The sequence below is a fragment of the Psittacula echo genome (genome assembly GCF_963264785.1).
Source record: "Psittacula echo genome assembly, chromosome: 3".
NCBI classification, from domain to species: Eukaryota; Metazoa; Chordata; class Aves; order Psittaciformes; family Psittacidae; genus Psittacula; species Psittacula echo.
Window position 1 is genome coordinate 7359658 of NC_137736.1, and position 13158 is coordinate 7372815.

At 51.5% G+C, this 13158-nt stretch overlaps 1 protein-coding gene across 1 annotated transcript; it reads right to left on the minus strand.

The window, feature by feature from the left end:
- Nucleotides 1-2977: 2977 nt before the first annotated feature.
- On the minus strand, nt 2978-11157 carry TRIM45 (tripartite motif containing 45; the record flags this gene model as incomplete). The annotated part of the gene is made up of 6 exons (XM_080613121.1): nt 2978-3129; nt 3900-4026; nt 4179-4293; nt 6314-6443; nt 7419-8152; nt 10820-11157. 6 exons carry the CDS (start codon nt 11155-11157, stop codon nt 2978-2980), a joined length of 1596 nt encoding a protein of 531 aa, XP_080469247.1.
- Nucleotides 11158-13158: the final 2001 nt, after the last annotated feature.

Sequence of the window (13158 nt, forward strand, 5' to 3'; positions counted from 1 at the left end):
TTCTAGGGGCAGAGTGCCACTGCTGGGATATGGCTTGACATGGCATTCCAAATGGTGCACCCCTTGTGAATCACCTCCTGCCATGGGAAGGCCAAGAAGCCCTGCTGAGCCAGCTTCTGCACTGCTCCTGCGATCTCCTGGGGACAACCAGGCACTCATTCACAGAGCTACAAGCGCAGTGCATCACCAGTGTGTTTTGCCTCCTTTGAGAAGGGAGAAATAGCCTAGAATGACGCCCAACTCCAGAGGCACCTTATATGGAGTTTTCCACGCTGCAGGGCCCCTTCCAGGTCTTCCACAGTCTCTTGTTCTTGCTGTGTTTTTTCTTCCAGCTACACTCTGTTTCTAGGGAGTAAGTCCTGCTTTTCTGCCTCCCAGAGCCCCTCCTCATGTTCATCCCCATTTTATTTTTATTTCCCAAGCTTTAGAGACAGGCAGCTTTATCAGAGGGAACTTTTCTCCTGGGAAAAACATCAACAGTTACCAATAGTTATCAATAGTTGATAGAAATAGTTAATAGAAAAACATCAATAGGTGCAGCTCTGTTAGCACTGCCTGTGTGTCTGTGTTGAAAACACCTTAGTTATCTCAAGAACTAGCGGGTCAGAAACAACACCACATAGCTCAGCAGACTAACTGCACCTCCAAACTCACTGCCTGCCCAAGACTGTTATCAACCAAGCACTGGAAGCCATTCCTGGGAATGACAAGATTCCAGCAGGTTAGTAGGATATATTCATTTGGCAAACCATTCCGAGCAATGAACACTGAAGGCAAAGTCTGCTTGCAAATTACGGGAAGACACTCACACCTAACCCCACAAAGTGTCTAGGTCGCATCTGCATGTGGTTCTGCAAGCTCTCCTTGTGTGCAGCACAAACACAGTGGTAGCCAGTCAGTACTTTATACCCCTGGGACTGCCTGAGCCTTCAAGTCTAACAAAAATCAACCCAAGAGACTGGCCCTGGCAGGATTAGTAGCCCATGCTGTCTGAAACTGCTCTTCTCACATCAAACACAGAGCTCAGCCCAAGCTGACTGCAGTTCCCTGACGGGTTTCTTCTGTGTTTGCTGGTGTATTTCTCACAAACAGCTTCTTGGACAATGTCAGCACCAAGGTGTGTAAGGGATGCCTCACACAGAGGGAAAACACATTGCTCTGTCTGAGCTAAGATGTTTTTAGACAGAAAGAATGTGTTAGAAGGTAGTGCTATTCGTACGTGTTCCCTCTGCAATACAGCATGGAAGCTCCAAGAAGGAACACCATGCATGTGGGGGGCAAGAAACAGAAAGACACAGAAAATGAGGAATTTCATGTTACGGCACATTCTGTACTGAGCACTGACTCTGCACATAGCAAGGACAAGAATGAGTTCTTCTTTGTTCCATTAAACGTTAACTCAAATTCAACTTTCACTTTGAAATGTCGGAGGCAGCATCTCGGGACACTATTGCCTAACCTGAAGAGTTAAACTGCCCAACCTTCTCCCATTTGTTTGACAGCCCTTTCTAGATGATTAATGGAAAGCTATAAATAGCATTTGCATAAGGATATATATCTCCTTTGCTGGGCAGAAGAGGTTCCAAAACCGGCTTTGCAACAACAAACAACAAATGAGTCTTCTAGGTCTGAGCAAGCAGACAGCACATGTTTCTACTATTTACAAGCCAGCCACCTTCAGCCATAAAGCAAGAACGAGTCCTTACTGTTGACACTGGAGCAGCATTCTTCTCCCCAGGTGACCAACAGTAGGACCTTTGTCCCCAGCTACCCAGGCAGTATTAGGAGCCCCAAGCAACACATACCTACTAGCAAGGTTACCTCCGGCCAATAGCATTCCCAGTCTCAATGACACAGGTGAGTTTCATAAAGGAAGGTATCCAGGCTTCATCCAGGAGAGCAGCAGGTTATCAGTTGTCCATCCTGGAAAATGCCTCTTCCCCCTCATCACAAATTGCTTTTACCCAACTGTGGCCTGGCAGGGCATGCATAAGCCCAGGAGATACATCCCCTTCTCCCCTATGGAAATGGGACAAGTTCTCCTAAACAGAGCCTTGCCAAGACTGCACAAGGCAAATCCAGGGGTTTTGATGCATTCCATCTACTGCTGTTCTTGCATAGTTGCCCAGTTCAGGACAAGCACCTGCAAACTTGTGCCTATGGCTCCTACTGATGCTCAGACTGTGCCCAGATCTTCCCTTGGTGAGCTGGGCGCTCTCCCAGCTCATGCAGCACTCCCAACAGAGTCATGTCCCACATCATCTCCATGGAGAACATACACACTGGGTGAATGACTTTCTAATTCCTGTTCCCATCAGTGCCATGGGTTTTCCTTGGATTTCCTTCAGATATATTACTAACCCACCTTGTTCCTACTTTGCAGGGAGGGTGTAATGAGACTACATCTTATGTGGAGAAAATATGAGTTGCAAACACAACAGCAGCTCCTAGGAGTGTGACTGTGCTATATGCATATAAGGCAGACATCCCAGGCTGGAATCCAGCCATATATCTAAGAGGAAGGCAGAAGCCATGTTCAGGCTGCCAAGCCTTTTCAAGGCACAAACACAAACCCTTTGGAATGTGCCCCAACCAGCAGCTTTGGCCTCTTCAAGAAGGACAACAGAGACCATCAATCCTGCAAAATGAGATGTATCCTGACCCTCCTGTGAGGTAAGTGCTCAGACAGTTTCCCCTTAGAGCCTGACCCCTCAGAAGTGTAGGATTCAGAGTACAATTCCGAAGTAGTACAATTCCCAGTCTGCTCCTGTTCGGACACATAACAATTTTGCACACACACCCCTGGGTGCAATATAAGGCACAATTTTATTTTCCCTCATCCTCCTTTCCCAGCTCCCACCCATCACGATGTTGTTCTCTGGCATCAAGGCTATGCAATGATGGTGGGGATCCTCATGGTCTGTGCCCATGCAGAGGCAGCAGCAGTGCCCTGGGCTGCCGGAGCTCACCTGGCTGCTCAGAGTGCCACTGTCCTGAGCAAACTCCTCTGCAGGATGTCACTGGGTGGCCCACCCGAACACTCTGAGCTCTTCTTCACCTGTCCACAGCACGACCAGTGTGGGCAGCCAGGGTGACCTTTGTGTCCATGGCCACAGCCCTGGTACCCACCTGCAAGAGAAGAGGCACCATCAGCTCAGCTCAAAATGGGCCAGAAAATCCCAGTGCGTCAGAGGCTTTCGGACAGTGCTTCAGCCCCAGCACTTCTCCAAGATGGGGAGGCACGTGCTGAGGAAAGCATGGCATATTCAAGGCCGAAATTATCAGGGCACCATAAAGAAAGGAGAAAAACCAAGGAGAACCTCCCTGTTCCAATAGCTGGAGAAAGATTAAGATTTCTATCCCGTTGCCTGCTGAGTAATGCAAGACAGAGGCCTGCAGAACCCCATGCCAGCTGCTAATGGCTATGGGCAGAGCTAGACACAGATTAAGCATGGTAAAAGAAAGAGGTCAGTTCCATACTAAAACCATGCAAAACACACAGATTAAGGACATGGAAGCTGGTTGGGATTAAACAAATAAGAGAGTTGAACTCTCATCCTAAACAAGGAGTGAGGCTTCTCCAACATAGCAGCACAGGAACAGTACAGACACAGTGCTGCTTAGCCTCACTGAGAAGGGCTGAAAGACACAGGTTCACTGCCCATCTCCTGCACAGTTAGCTCAGGTCTCTGTTTATGGGGTGTGCTACAAAGTCCCTTACTGTGCCCTGCTGAATTTCTCACTGCTGCAGCCGCATCCTACCAGAACATATGTATATATAGGTTATCACAGACCTGAGGCATGCTCAAGCCAAGAATTGGGCTATGGTATCTTACACCGTGGAGGACCAAATGCAATGTATCCTGATGGAAGCAGTGTGAGGAAAGCTGAGTGCCCACCTGGCATGGTCCCACCACAGGCACAGCGAGCAGACTTCTGCCCTCCGCTGGAGCAGAACGTGCAGCAGTGAAACACACCTTGGTGCTCACGGAACTTGCCCTTCACCATCACAGTGAACGGAGAGCCCTGTGGAGGACAAGCAAGCAGAAAGGCTGCTGCAGTGGATGCTATCAGATGGTGCCTCTGGTAGAGGTAATCCTTAGAAAGACTGAAAGCAAATACTTAAAAAAGAAAAGCAGGTAGAGCAGCAGCAGTGCAAGAGAAACAAGAAATGCTACCTGTACATGTTGCCCTTTCACACAGACACAGACGGCGTACACGCCTGGCTCCTCAAGGCTGTAGGATACATGGTAGGTCCCATCACCATTATCACACACTGTTGGCTTGACTGTACTATGAACAGAGAGAAGTCCAAGAGGTCAGTGACTGGCAGAAAATTGCTCTCCATGTGAACCACTGTTTGGCCTAGACATGTGGTCAGCTCCTCACCCTCAGCCTTGTGGGTCTCAAGCAAGCTTAACAGGATGCATGAGCAATGCTCAAGCATGGAGTTGCTTGTACACGCTACTACTTCTGCTACTAGCAGCTGCAATAACCATGCAGAGGAAGTCACACAAAGCTAGCTGCATGGCATGAATCTGCAGCAACCCTGAGCGCTGAGAAGAGCAGATGAGAGACACTTGCAGGTCAGATTATCCTGTCAGATAACAGCCCTCAGAAATGGGGTGAATTCACAGTCTGAAAGAGCAGTTACCTCCGGAAGACCCCGTGAAGAAGGCAGGTCATAAACAGGGCAGGTTTGAATCATTTCAACCACTGTCCCAGCCACATTGAGGAGTTCTAGGTCCCTGCTGGTGAACTCTTCAAAGCTAAGCTCACTCTGGTGGACAAGGTGCCAGGGAGAAAGCATCAGCTAGTTATTCAGTGGCAGGTTGCCTGCTTCACAGAGATGGAAACAGCTTTCCACAGACAATTACCAGGCAGCTCTGCATAGAGGAGGGTCTTCTTCATAATCCCCACTAACTAGTCTTTTGTGCTTTATGACAGTTTAGATTCTTGCAGATGTGCAGACTGTATTCCCCACCCCTCGTCATTTCACATCAATACAGCTGCCTGCATCATATCCTGCCATGAACTGTGTGGTCATACTTCACACTTGTTTGTGACTGCTGTGCCTCAGCTCAAACCCAGACAGCTTCCAGCAACAAATGGAGCAACTGCGTGCACGCAACAAGGAGGAACTGAGTTAATGGCACCACAGCAACCCCTAACCTATCAGGCACAATCCTCGCGTGCACACCTTCTTACCTTGTATGTGCACCTCGACACGCCGGAAGGAAGGGATCCAGAGGGACCCTGACACGCTTGAGAGGTGCCACTGCAAACCTCATCACGCTCAACAAAGCCAAGTGCAAGGTCCTGCCCCTGGGTCGGGGCAATCCCAGGCATAAATACAGAGTGAGTGGAGAATGGACTGAGAGCAGTCCTGAGGAGAAGGACTTGGGGGTGTTGGCTGACGAGAAACTGAACGAGCTGCTTTAGTGTGCGCTTGAGCCCAGAAACCCCCCCCGTGTGCTGGGCTGCATCAAAAGGAGCATGAGCAGCAGGTGGAGGGAGAGGATTCTCCCCCTCTACTCTGCTCTCATGAGACCTCCCCTGCAGTCCTGTGTTCAGCTCTGGGGCCCCCAACACCAGAGGACATGGAGCTACTGGAGCGAGTCCATGTTGGTTCTGCTGTTGGTGATTCTGTATCTGTTCCTGTCTGCTTTATAATAACAAGTGCAGCCTGGAAGCAGTTACAAATCATTTGTTCTAGTTGGTAATTTTCCCTGTGGAAACACTGAAGAGTTCAAAGGCAGTCTTGCCTGCCTTTGCCAGAAAACCTCCAAACATGTTGACGTGCCCAAGGCTTGCAACAACAGGAGAAAGCACAACAAAGTCCCAACACAGAGTCTTTCTCCAGAACATGAACTAGGCATTTCCATCACTTGCCAGAGGCTCCTGGCCTTGGTGGACTGTCCAACCTGGGACAGTCATTCTGGGATTGTGATGTTTTATGTTCATTAGGTGTTAACAAAAGCAAGAGCCCTGGATGTCTGCTGCTAGGGGCGGGAAGGAGCAACAGCTCATTCTGACAATGTCTAACACCCACTGAGAGCTGAATTCTTTATGTCTCAAATCACTCAAAGACTGAATACAAATCTAAGCCAACACTGTCAAGCTCCACACAGTAAAATACAACCAATAAGAAACACTGCTATACCAGTGGGAAGCAGAGTAGTGCCCTTTCCAATAGATTATGACTCACATGCTGAAGCATGTTTTCCCACCTGCCCAAGCACAGAGGGAGCTGGGATAAGGGAGGCAGAAAGGCAAAGCCAGTGACCAGGGAGTTCTCAGGTGAAATACCCACCGGTCCCTCTTGTCCTTGTGGGTGATGGTGACCCGCACAGCCTCTCCTCCTCGCCCCATCCGCTCCCCCATGGTGTCGTTGCAGAGCAGGGTAAAGCCAGTCAGCTGGTTCTGATGGGCATTATGGAGATCTGCAAGGCAGAAGAACAGGACCAGAAAGGATTCACTCCAGCCATGACTTTCACATCCCACCTATTTGGCAGTGCTGTGGTCCCATCAGAGTACAGTCAGGACCTTGATGCTGGGGTGCGCAGCTCCTTCCGCTCAAAGGGAAAAGTAAATATATGAGTGGGGATCAGGAGAGTTGACAGCCATAGGCGCAGAGATGTCAGGCAGGCTTAGCCCAGGTCTCTATGGTCCTGGGTGGTCTTCCTGCCCCCTCCAAGCCCAGCTGGCATCTTCCCAGAAGGCCTTAAGGTGCACAATGCAACCAGAAGGGAGAAGGAACAGCCCCACTGTGCAGCGTGAAGCCCCCGAGACCTCAGAACCTACAGTTTGGTATGGAAGAGAACAAACAAGCCCTGGGTCTGTCTCATCTGCTCAGCCAGTGATGGCTGTGCTCTGTGGGCTGGTCTGAACGTTACCTGTTTGCTGGCACTGCCCCAGGTCCTTAATAAGCAAATATCCATGAAACCATCAATGCCAGTTATTCCCATGGCAATTTCAGCAGAAGCAGTAAGGGAAATGAAACTACTTGCTCAGCCAGATTGGGGATCTGCAGGGGCCCATGCTGGAGAACAGGAGGCAAGAAGAACTGACATTGCAGGCACCATTCCCATCCCAAATAAGCTGTGGTATTTGCCCTAAGGGATGCTTTCCTCACACCTGGGCCCCATGCTGAGGTCAGTGATATTGCGGAGGGCAGCTCCAATATGCTCTGTACATCTGGATGGAGATAGGCCTCTGCCTCCCTGCCCCACATGGCTTCCACAGGCCCTCAGCAAGCAAAGCAGCCTCTGGCAGAGCTCTACCTCTGCCCCTAGGCAATGCCTGGACAGCAAGGAGCCCACAGTGCCTAAGCTGCACACCATGTAGGTACAGAGAACAGAGAGATGACTTCAGGGAGTGGTGCATTCCCATTCAGCTGTTGTACAGCTCCCCATTACCTTCCCCATGCAGGGTACATCTGGCTGGATCAATTGCTTTATTGAGAATAGCCCCAAAAACTTCATAGCCGCAACACTGCCCTGCCTTCTCCTGGGGAGAGAATTGGATCCCATCATCCATGCTGGGGTGGGTGTTGTAAGCAACGCTGTTCAGCTTTGCCAGCCGGCTTGCCACCACTCCTTTGGTGATGAGGATCTCCAGGTCCGAGCCGCCCGCCAGCAAGCGCTCTGTGAACCCTACGCCTGTCCTCATGTCCAGCAGCAGCTGCTGCAGCTGTGCCTTCTGCAAGTGCAGCAGGTTTACCTTCTGCACCTTCAAGTCCTCCAGCTGCTTCAGCAGCCGGTCCCGGTGCTCTTCGATGGCTTTCACATAGCCACTGGCAAACAGACAGATCTCCGTGGCCACAGCCTCCACGCGACTGTGGACAGCACTGCCCATGGCATCAATCTGGCTCAGCGCACTCTCCAGGGTGCCCATGTGCTGCTGGGTGCTCTTCAGCAGCTCCCATAGGGCATCCCCATGCTTGTGGATGACATTGCCAGTGAAGTCACAGGGGTGCTGTCGGTGTCTGCCCACAACACAGTGCTGGCACACTGGCTGGTCGCACTGCTCGCAGAACAGCCTCAGCTCCTCTGTGGGATGGGAAGGGCAGAGGAGAGGCTTCCCAGCCTGGCCGCAATCTTTGCTGTTCTCCAGCTCCGTCACGGTGTGAGAGGCTGTCTTCTTCTGTCTCCTAGAAGAGAGCAACCACACATCACTTTATGCATGTTGGATATGAAACGCAAACATCAGTGTGAGTTCCTCCCTCCTTTCTCCACTGAAATCCACTCTGCATGAAGGGACTTCTTGTCTCCTGAGGACAAGGCTCCACACAGAAGAGGATAGCATCTGCAAGCAGCTCATTAGAGGCTGCTCTCGGGCTCCCTGCGTGCAGTCAGTACTGTTTTCAGACACAAGAGCTGCGTGCCCCACCATGGCCACACACAGAGCAGGGAACAGGCTGTCAGGCTGCTCTACCAGCAGATGCTTCATGAAGCCTGACAGAACTGGGAGAATTGCAATGACCCCCAGAGCCCACTGTGCCAGGCTGGCAGGTGTCTCAGCACAGGATTGGTCACTGACAGTCACTTCTGCAGAGGGACAGGAGGTGCCAGGCTCTTCAGCCTTCAGGCCAGTGATTTCCACCAGCTTTGAATATGCTGAGGCAAATGAGCTCTAACATCCCTCAGGGGAAAATCCATTTTAGGCCACTGCCAGGACACAGTCTGTGGTAAAACATTTAACACGCCCAAAGGCAAACTCCATTTCCTTCTGGCTGCCAGGTTAGTTCCTGCACAGAGGAGGCCAGCGATGGGACACAAATAACCTGTTATAACCCAGACATCCACCTTGTCACAGGGCAGCATTAGAATGTTTCCACTTTATGCTATCTTGGACTCAGGGAACTAGTTATTGAGAAGGATGTAAATACCTTCTGTCCTTCCTTGTCTCCTGCACTAGTGACTTCTGGAGCTCCAAGCCATAAGCAAAGAAGTACTCTGAGGACTCAGCTCTATGGAGTTACTCTGGCAACACAAAGCAACCTCATCACAGGGCAGGACACAGCCCTTTTGCTACTCCTTTCACTTCCCACTCATCTCCTTTGGGCCCAGCACTTTTTCAAAGCCTTCTAGCAATATCTGCATAACGCCCTTCACATTCTCACTTCTCCGACTGCAGCCTAAGACCCCTCTCACTTATTTCCAAGGAGCACAACAGTGGCACTCAAATATCTTCCCAACACACCACAGAATCATTTCAAAATGTGTTTTCTTGGCCCACATTCTGCTCTACCATCAACTGAATCAGGTGTAAGTCTGCAGATGCTAGCGGGGTGAAAATGGTAGCAGTAAATAATGTAGGAAGCTGGTCCTGGGGACATTTCTTCTACTGCTTTACACCTCCTGCAGTTATTTCTGTCCATGCAGCAGCCTGCTCCTATTCAAGGTCTCAGTTTATCACTCGTCAGCACTTGCTGGGGTATGAGGCACTATCTAATCTGAATGGTATGCTGAAAATTACAGCCGGGGGTGGAAAGGTAACTAGAATCTCAGGCATTTCACCAACGCACCATGCCTGCAGGGAGGGTAGGGCAGTGAGGAGTATATCCCAGTTCTCTGTGGGAAAAGGATTTGCTAATCAAGTGGAAAGGAGCAGCAAACGTGGGGAGAATGGGCTGAGCTGATTAACCCAGGCTGAGGCTTCCCTGGCTAGTGCTGTGGGGTGTTTCGCCTGACCCTGCCTGTGACCTCCTTGCTTCAGAAGGCCATTCAGACTTGCTAACACTTTTCTTCCTTAGTGCTGTCTGTCTTCTGCTGTGCTCACAGCCACTGTGGCCTCCTCCTCTTCAACTCCTACCTCTGTTGCAGTCACCTCTGCTTCCCACCTTACTGATGTGTCTCCCTCTACACAGCTGCCACTTCTTCAGTTTTCCCATATTCCAAGAGAACTAAACCCCGCACCATCAGGCACACTGCTACAGCTCCTGGCCCCACAGAAGTGCTGAACCACAGACTCAGAATCATCAGGGTTGGAAGGAACCTCCAGCAGGTCCAATCCCCTGCCAAGACAGGGCCACCCTGAACAGCTCACACAGGAGTGTGTCCATGGTGGGATTTGAATGTCTCCAGAGAGACTTCTCAGCCCCCCTGGGCAGCCTGTGCCAGGGCTCTGCCACCCTCAGCATAAAGCAGTTCCTCCTCATGTTGAGGTGAAACTTGTTGTGGTTTAGTTTATGGCCACTGCTCCTTGTCCTGTCGCAGGGCACCACTGAGAAGAGTCTGGCATCATCCTGCTGGCACTTGCCTTGAAGATGCACACAAGACACATGGACACATCAGTTAACGGACAAGCACATGGGTCGATCTGCAGGAGGTAGCACCCACAGTAGGCAGGCTAGTGTCAGGACTTCCAGCTATCTCCTTTCACTTCTCCTAAGGGTGCATTTGCACATACACACTGTAAACATTTCTGGAGGTGGAGAAAAGCAGACTGAAGCAGCTGAACTTCCCAATTTTCCCCTGGGAGGTGTGCCTTCTCCAAAGCAGGTCAGCACAGCATGCGAGGCACTCTGCCTACACCCTATACCTGTGGGAGCACTGCCAGTGTCCCCACCCAGCGACAGTCGTGGACACCTCCACATGCAGAGGGTGGCCTGATTTTGGCCTTAATGGCTTCACCTGAGGAGGGCTGACCAGCCCACCGCTCAGCAGCATGTCTGCCCCTATCTGAACACAGAGAGCATCGTCCGGGAAGGATGAAGCCCCGCTGGGGACTGAACCAACAGCGCGACACATGGGTTGTTTGGCCCCTGCCACTGCGTCCCCTCCGCAGGGTCCCGAGCACCTCCGCGCCCGCTCACCTGTGTGCCTGGCAGCAGAAGTGGCAGAGGTCAGCCCCGCACGTCAGGCACCGCCTCACGGCCGCACCGTCCACGCACAGGTCGCAGCTCGCCGTTGCCGCCGCTCCGCCGCGGCTCAGGGCCAGATAGTCAGGGGTGAGCTGCCCGACGCCGCCGGGCGGCAGCGACACCTCGGCGTCGCACACAGGGCAGAGGACGGAGCGGGTGGCGGCGCGGCCGGGTTCCGCCAGCGTGCCGAGCCGCCGCAGGCAAGGCGAGCACAGCGAGTGCAGGCAGGGCAGCAGCCGCGGAGACACCCAGGGCTCGTCGCACACCGGGCAGCGCGGCCCGGACGACATGGCGGCAGCGCGGCCGCCGCGACGGAGCCGCTGGGCCGAGCATCGCGCCACCACCGGCCGTTGGGCGCGGGGCTGCCCCGTTGCTAGGGGCGACAGTTGTGAGGAGGGGGAGTGTCGTGCAATGGCGGCCCTGCGAGAGGCGCCGGGGCCCCGGCGTGAGGGAAAAACCCGGGGCCTCTCCTCCGGGGCCGCTCCATCCGGACGGGACGAGCAGAGAAGGGCGGAGGGGACTCAGCAGCCCGCTTTGTCTTCTCCCTCTTCTCTTTCTTCTTTCCTTTCCTTTCTCCTGCCGCTTGCCACCTCATACCCCCCGTGCTTTCCAAGCCAGTTGTCTGGGAAGCAGCCCCTTTCCCCACCCCACCACGGGTACACTTTGTGTTCCCAGCTCTGCCAGCTCAAATCCTTGAGGTTCACCTCCTGATGGAGCCTGCTCTGACCGGCCTTGGCAGCCAAACCTTTGCCGATCCGCTGAGTGCCTCCAGGGAGTCGGAGTTTTCCCTTCCGGTCACCGGTGAACAGCTGAGGGATATCGGGGAAGGTCTTAATGGAAATAACGCGACACAGCCGGGCTTCCCCTGGTGCCTGCATTGATTCACTGTGCCTGCAGAAGGCAGGCTTTGAAATCAGGATGTCGCTGAAGTCCTACATGAAGCTCCTTGGGCATCGATGGTATCTGCGTAATTGCTGTAATCAATGTGATCTGTAAGCTCCTCAAAGAATTAGAATTATAGAATCATAGAATAGTTTGGGTTGGAAAGGACCTTAAGATCATCTATTTCCAACCCCCCTGCCATGGGCAGGGACACCTCACTGAGTGAGGTGCCACCCAAGGCTCTGTCCAACCTGGCCTTGAACACTGCCAGGGATGGAACATTCACAGCTTTCCTGGGCAACCCATTCCAGTGCCTCACCACCCTCACAGTAAAGAACTTCTTCCTTATATCCAATCTAAACTTCCCTCGTTTAAGTTTTAACCCATTACCCCTTGTCCTATCACTACAGTCCCTGATGAATAGTCCCTCCCCAGCATCCTTATAGGCCCCCTTCAGATACTGGAAGGCTGTCATGAGGTTTCCACACAGCCTTCTCTTCTCCAGGCTGAACAGCCCCAACTTTCTCAGTCTGTCTTCATAAAGGAGGTGCTCCAGGCCCCTGATCATCCTTGTGGCCCTCCTCTGGACTTGTTCCAACAGTTCCATGTCCTTTTTATGTTGAGGACACCAGAACTACACACAATGCTGCAAGTGAGGTCTCACAAGAACAGAGTAAAGGGGCAGGATCACCTCCTTTAACCTGCTGGTCACGCTCCTCTTGATGCAGCCCAGGATTTAAAACAGATTAATGGGGTTTTTTTGTTCTCTTCTCTATAACTCAAGTTGATTAGCACTAGTGATACTCCTATAGCGTGCAGTGTTCAGCCCTTGATTGAATGTTGTCCCAGCTTCTCCATTAGTTTGCCTAGGACCATGGCTGTCTTATCTGTCCTATCCTTCTGGCCCTTGTTGTGATATGAACACCATCTGAAACTGCTGGATTTTAAGGTCCCTAAATTGTATTAAAAATGAACAAGCAAAGATCTCTTGTCAGGTTTCCTTAGGACTGCTGAGTGCAACATGTCTAAACCTATCTGTACACACTTAATCTGTCATGGATGTTAACACCCCTCTGATAATGGCACAGTGCCTTGACGCAGACATTGTCTTCTTCATGCAACACATTTCTGTGTCTTTTATGTCATAATATGGGATCAAATGTTTACAACCTTGAAGCCTATCAAACAAGGAAGATGTTTGAACAGCCTCCTTTCGGATTAACTAGTAGTGAAGTGGTTGCTGAGGATAGAGAGGTTAAAAGTTGCAGTCATTGTGAGATGAGATGACTTGATAACGATACTAGATATTATGGCAGAGAGGAAAGACTGGTTCTTCTAATGGTGCTGGAGGAAGGAATAGCAAATGACACTATCAGTGTGGGTGTGGGAAGAAAACAGGAGGAGAATCA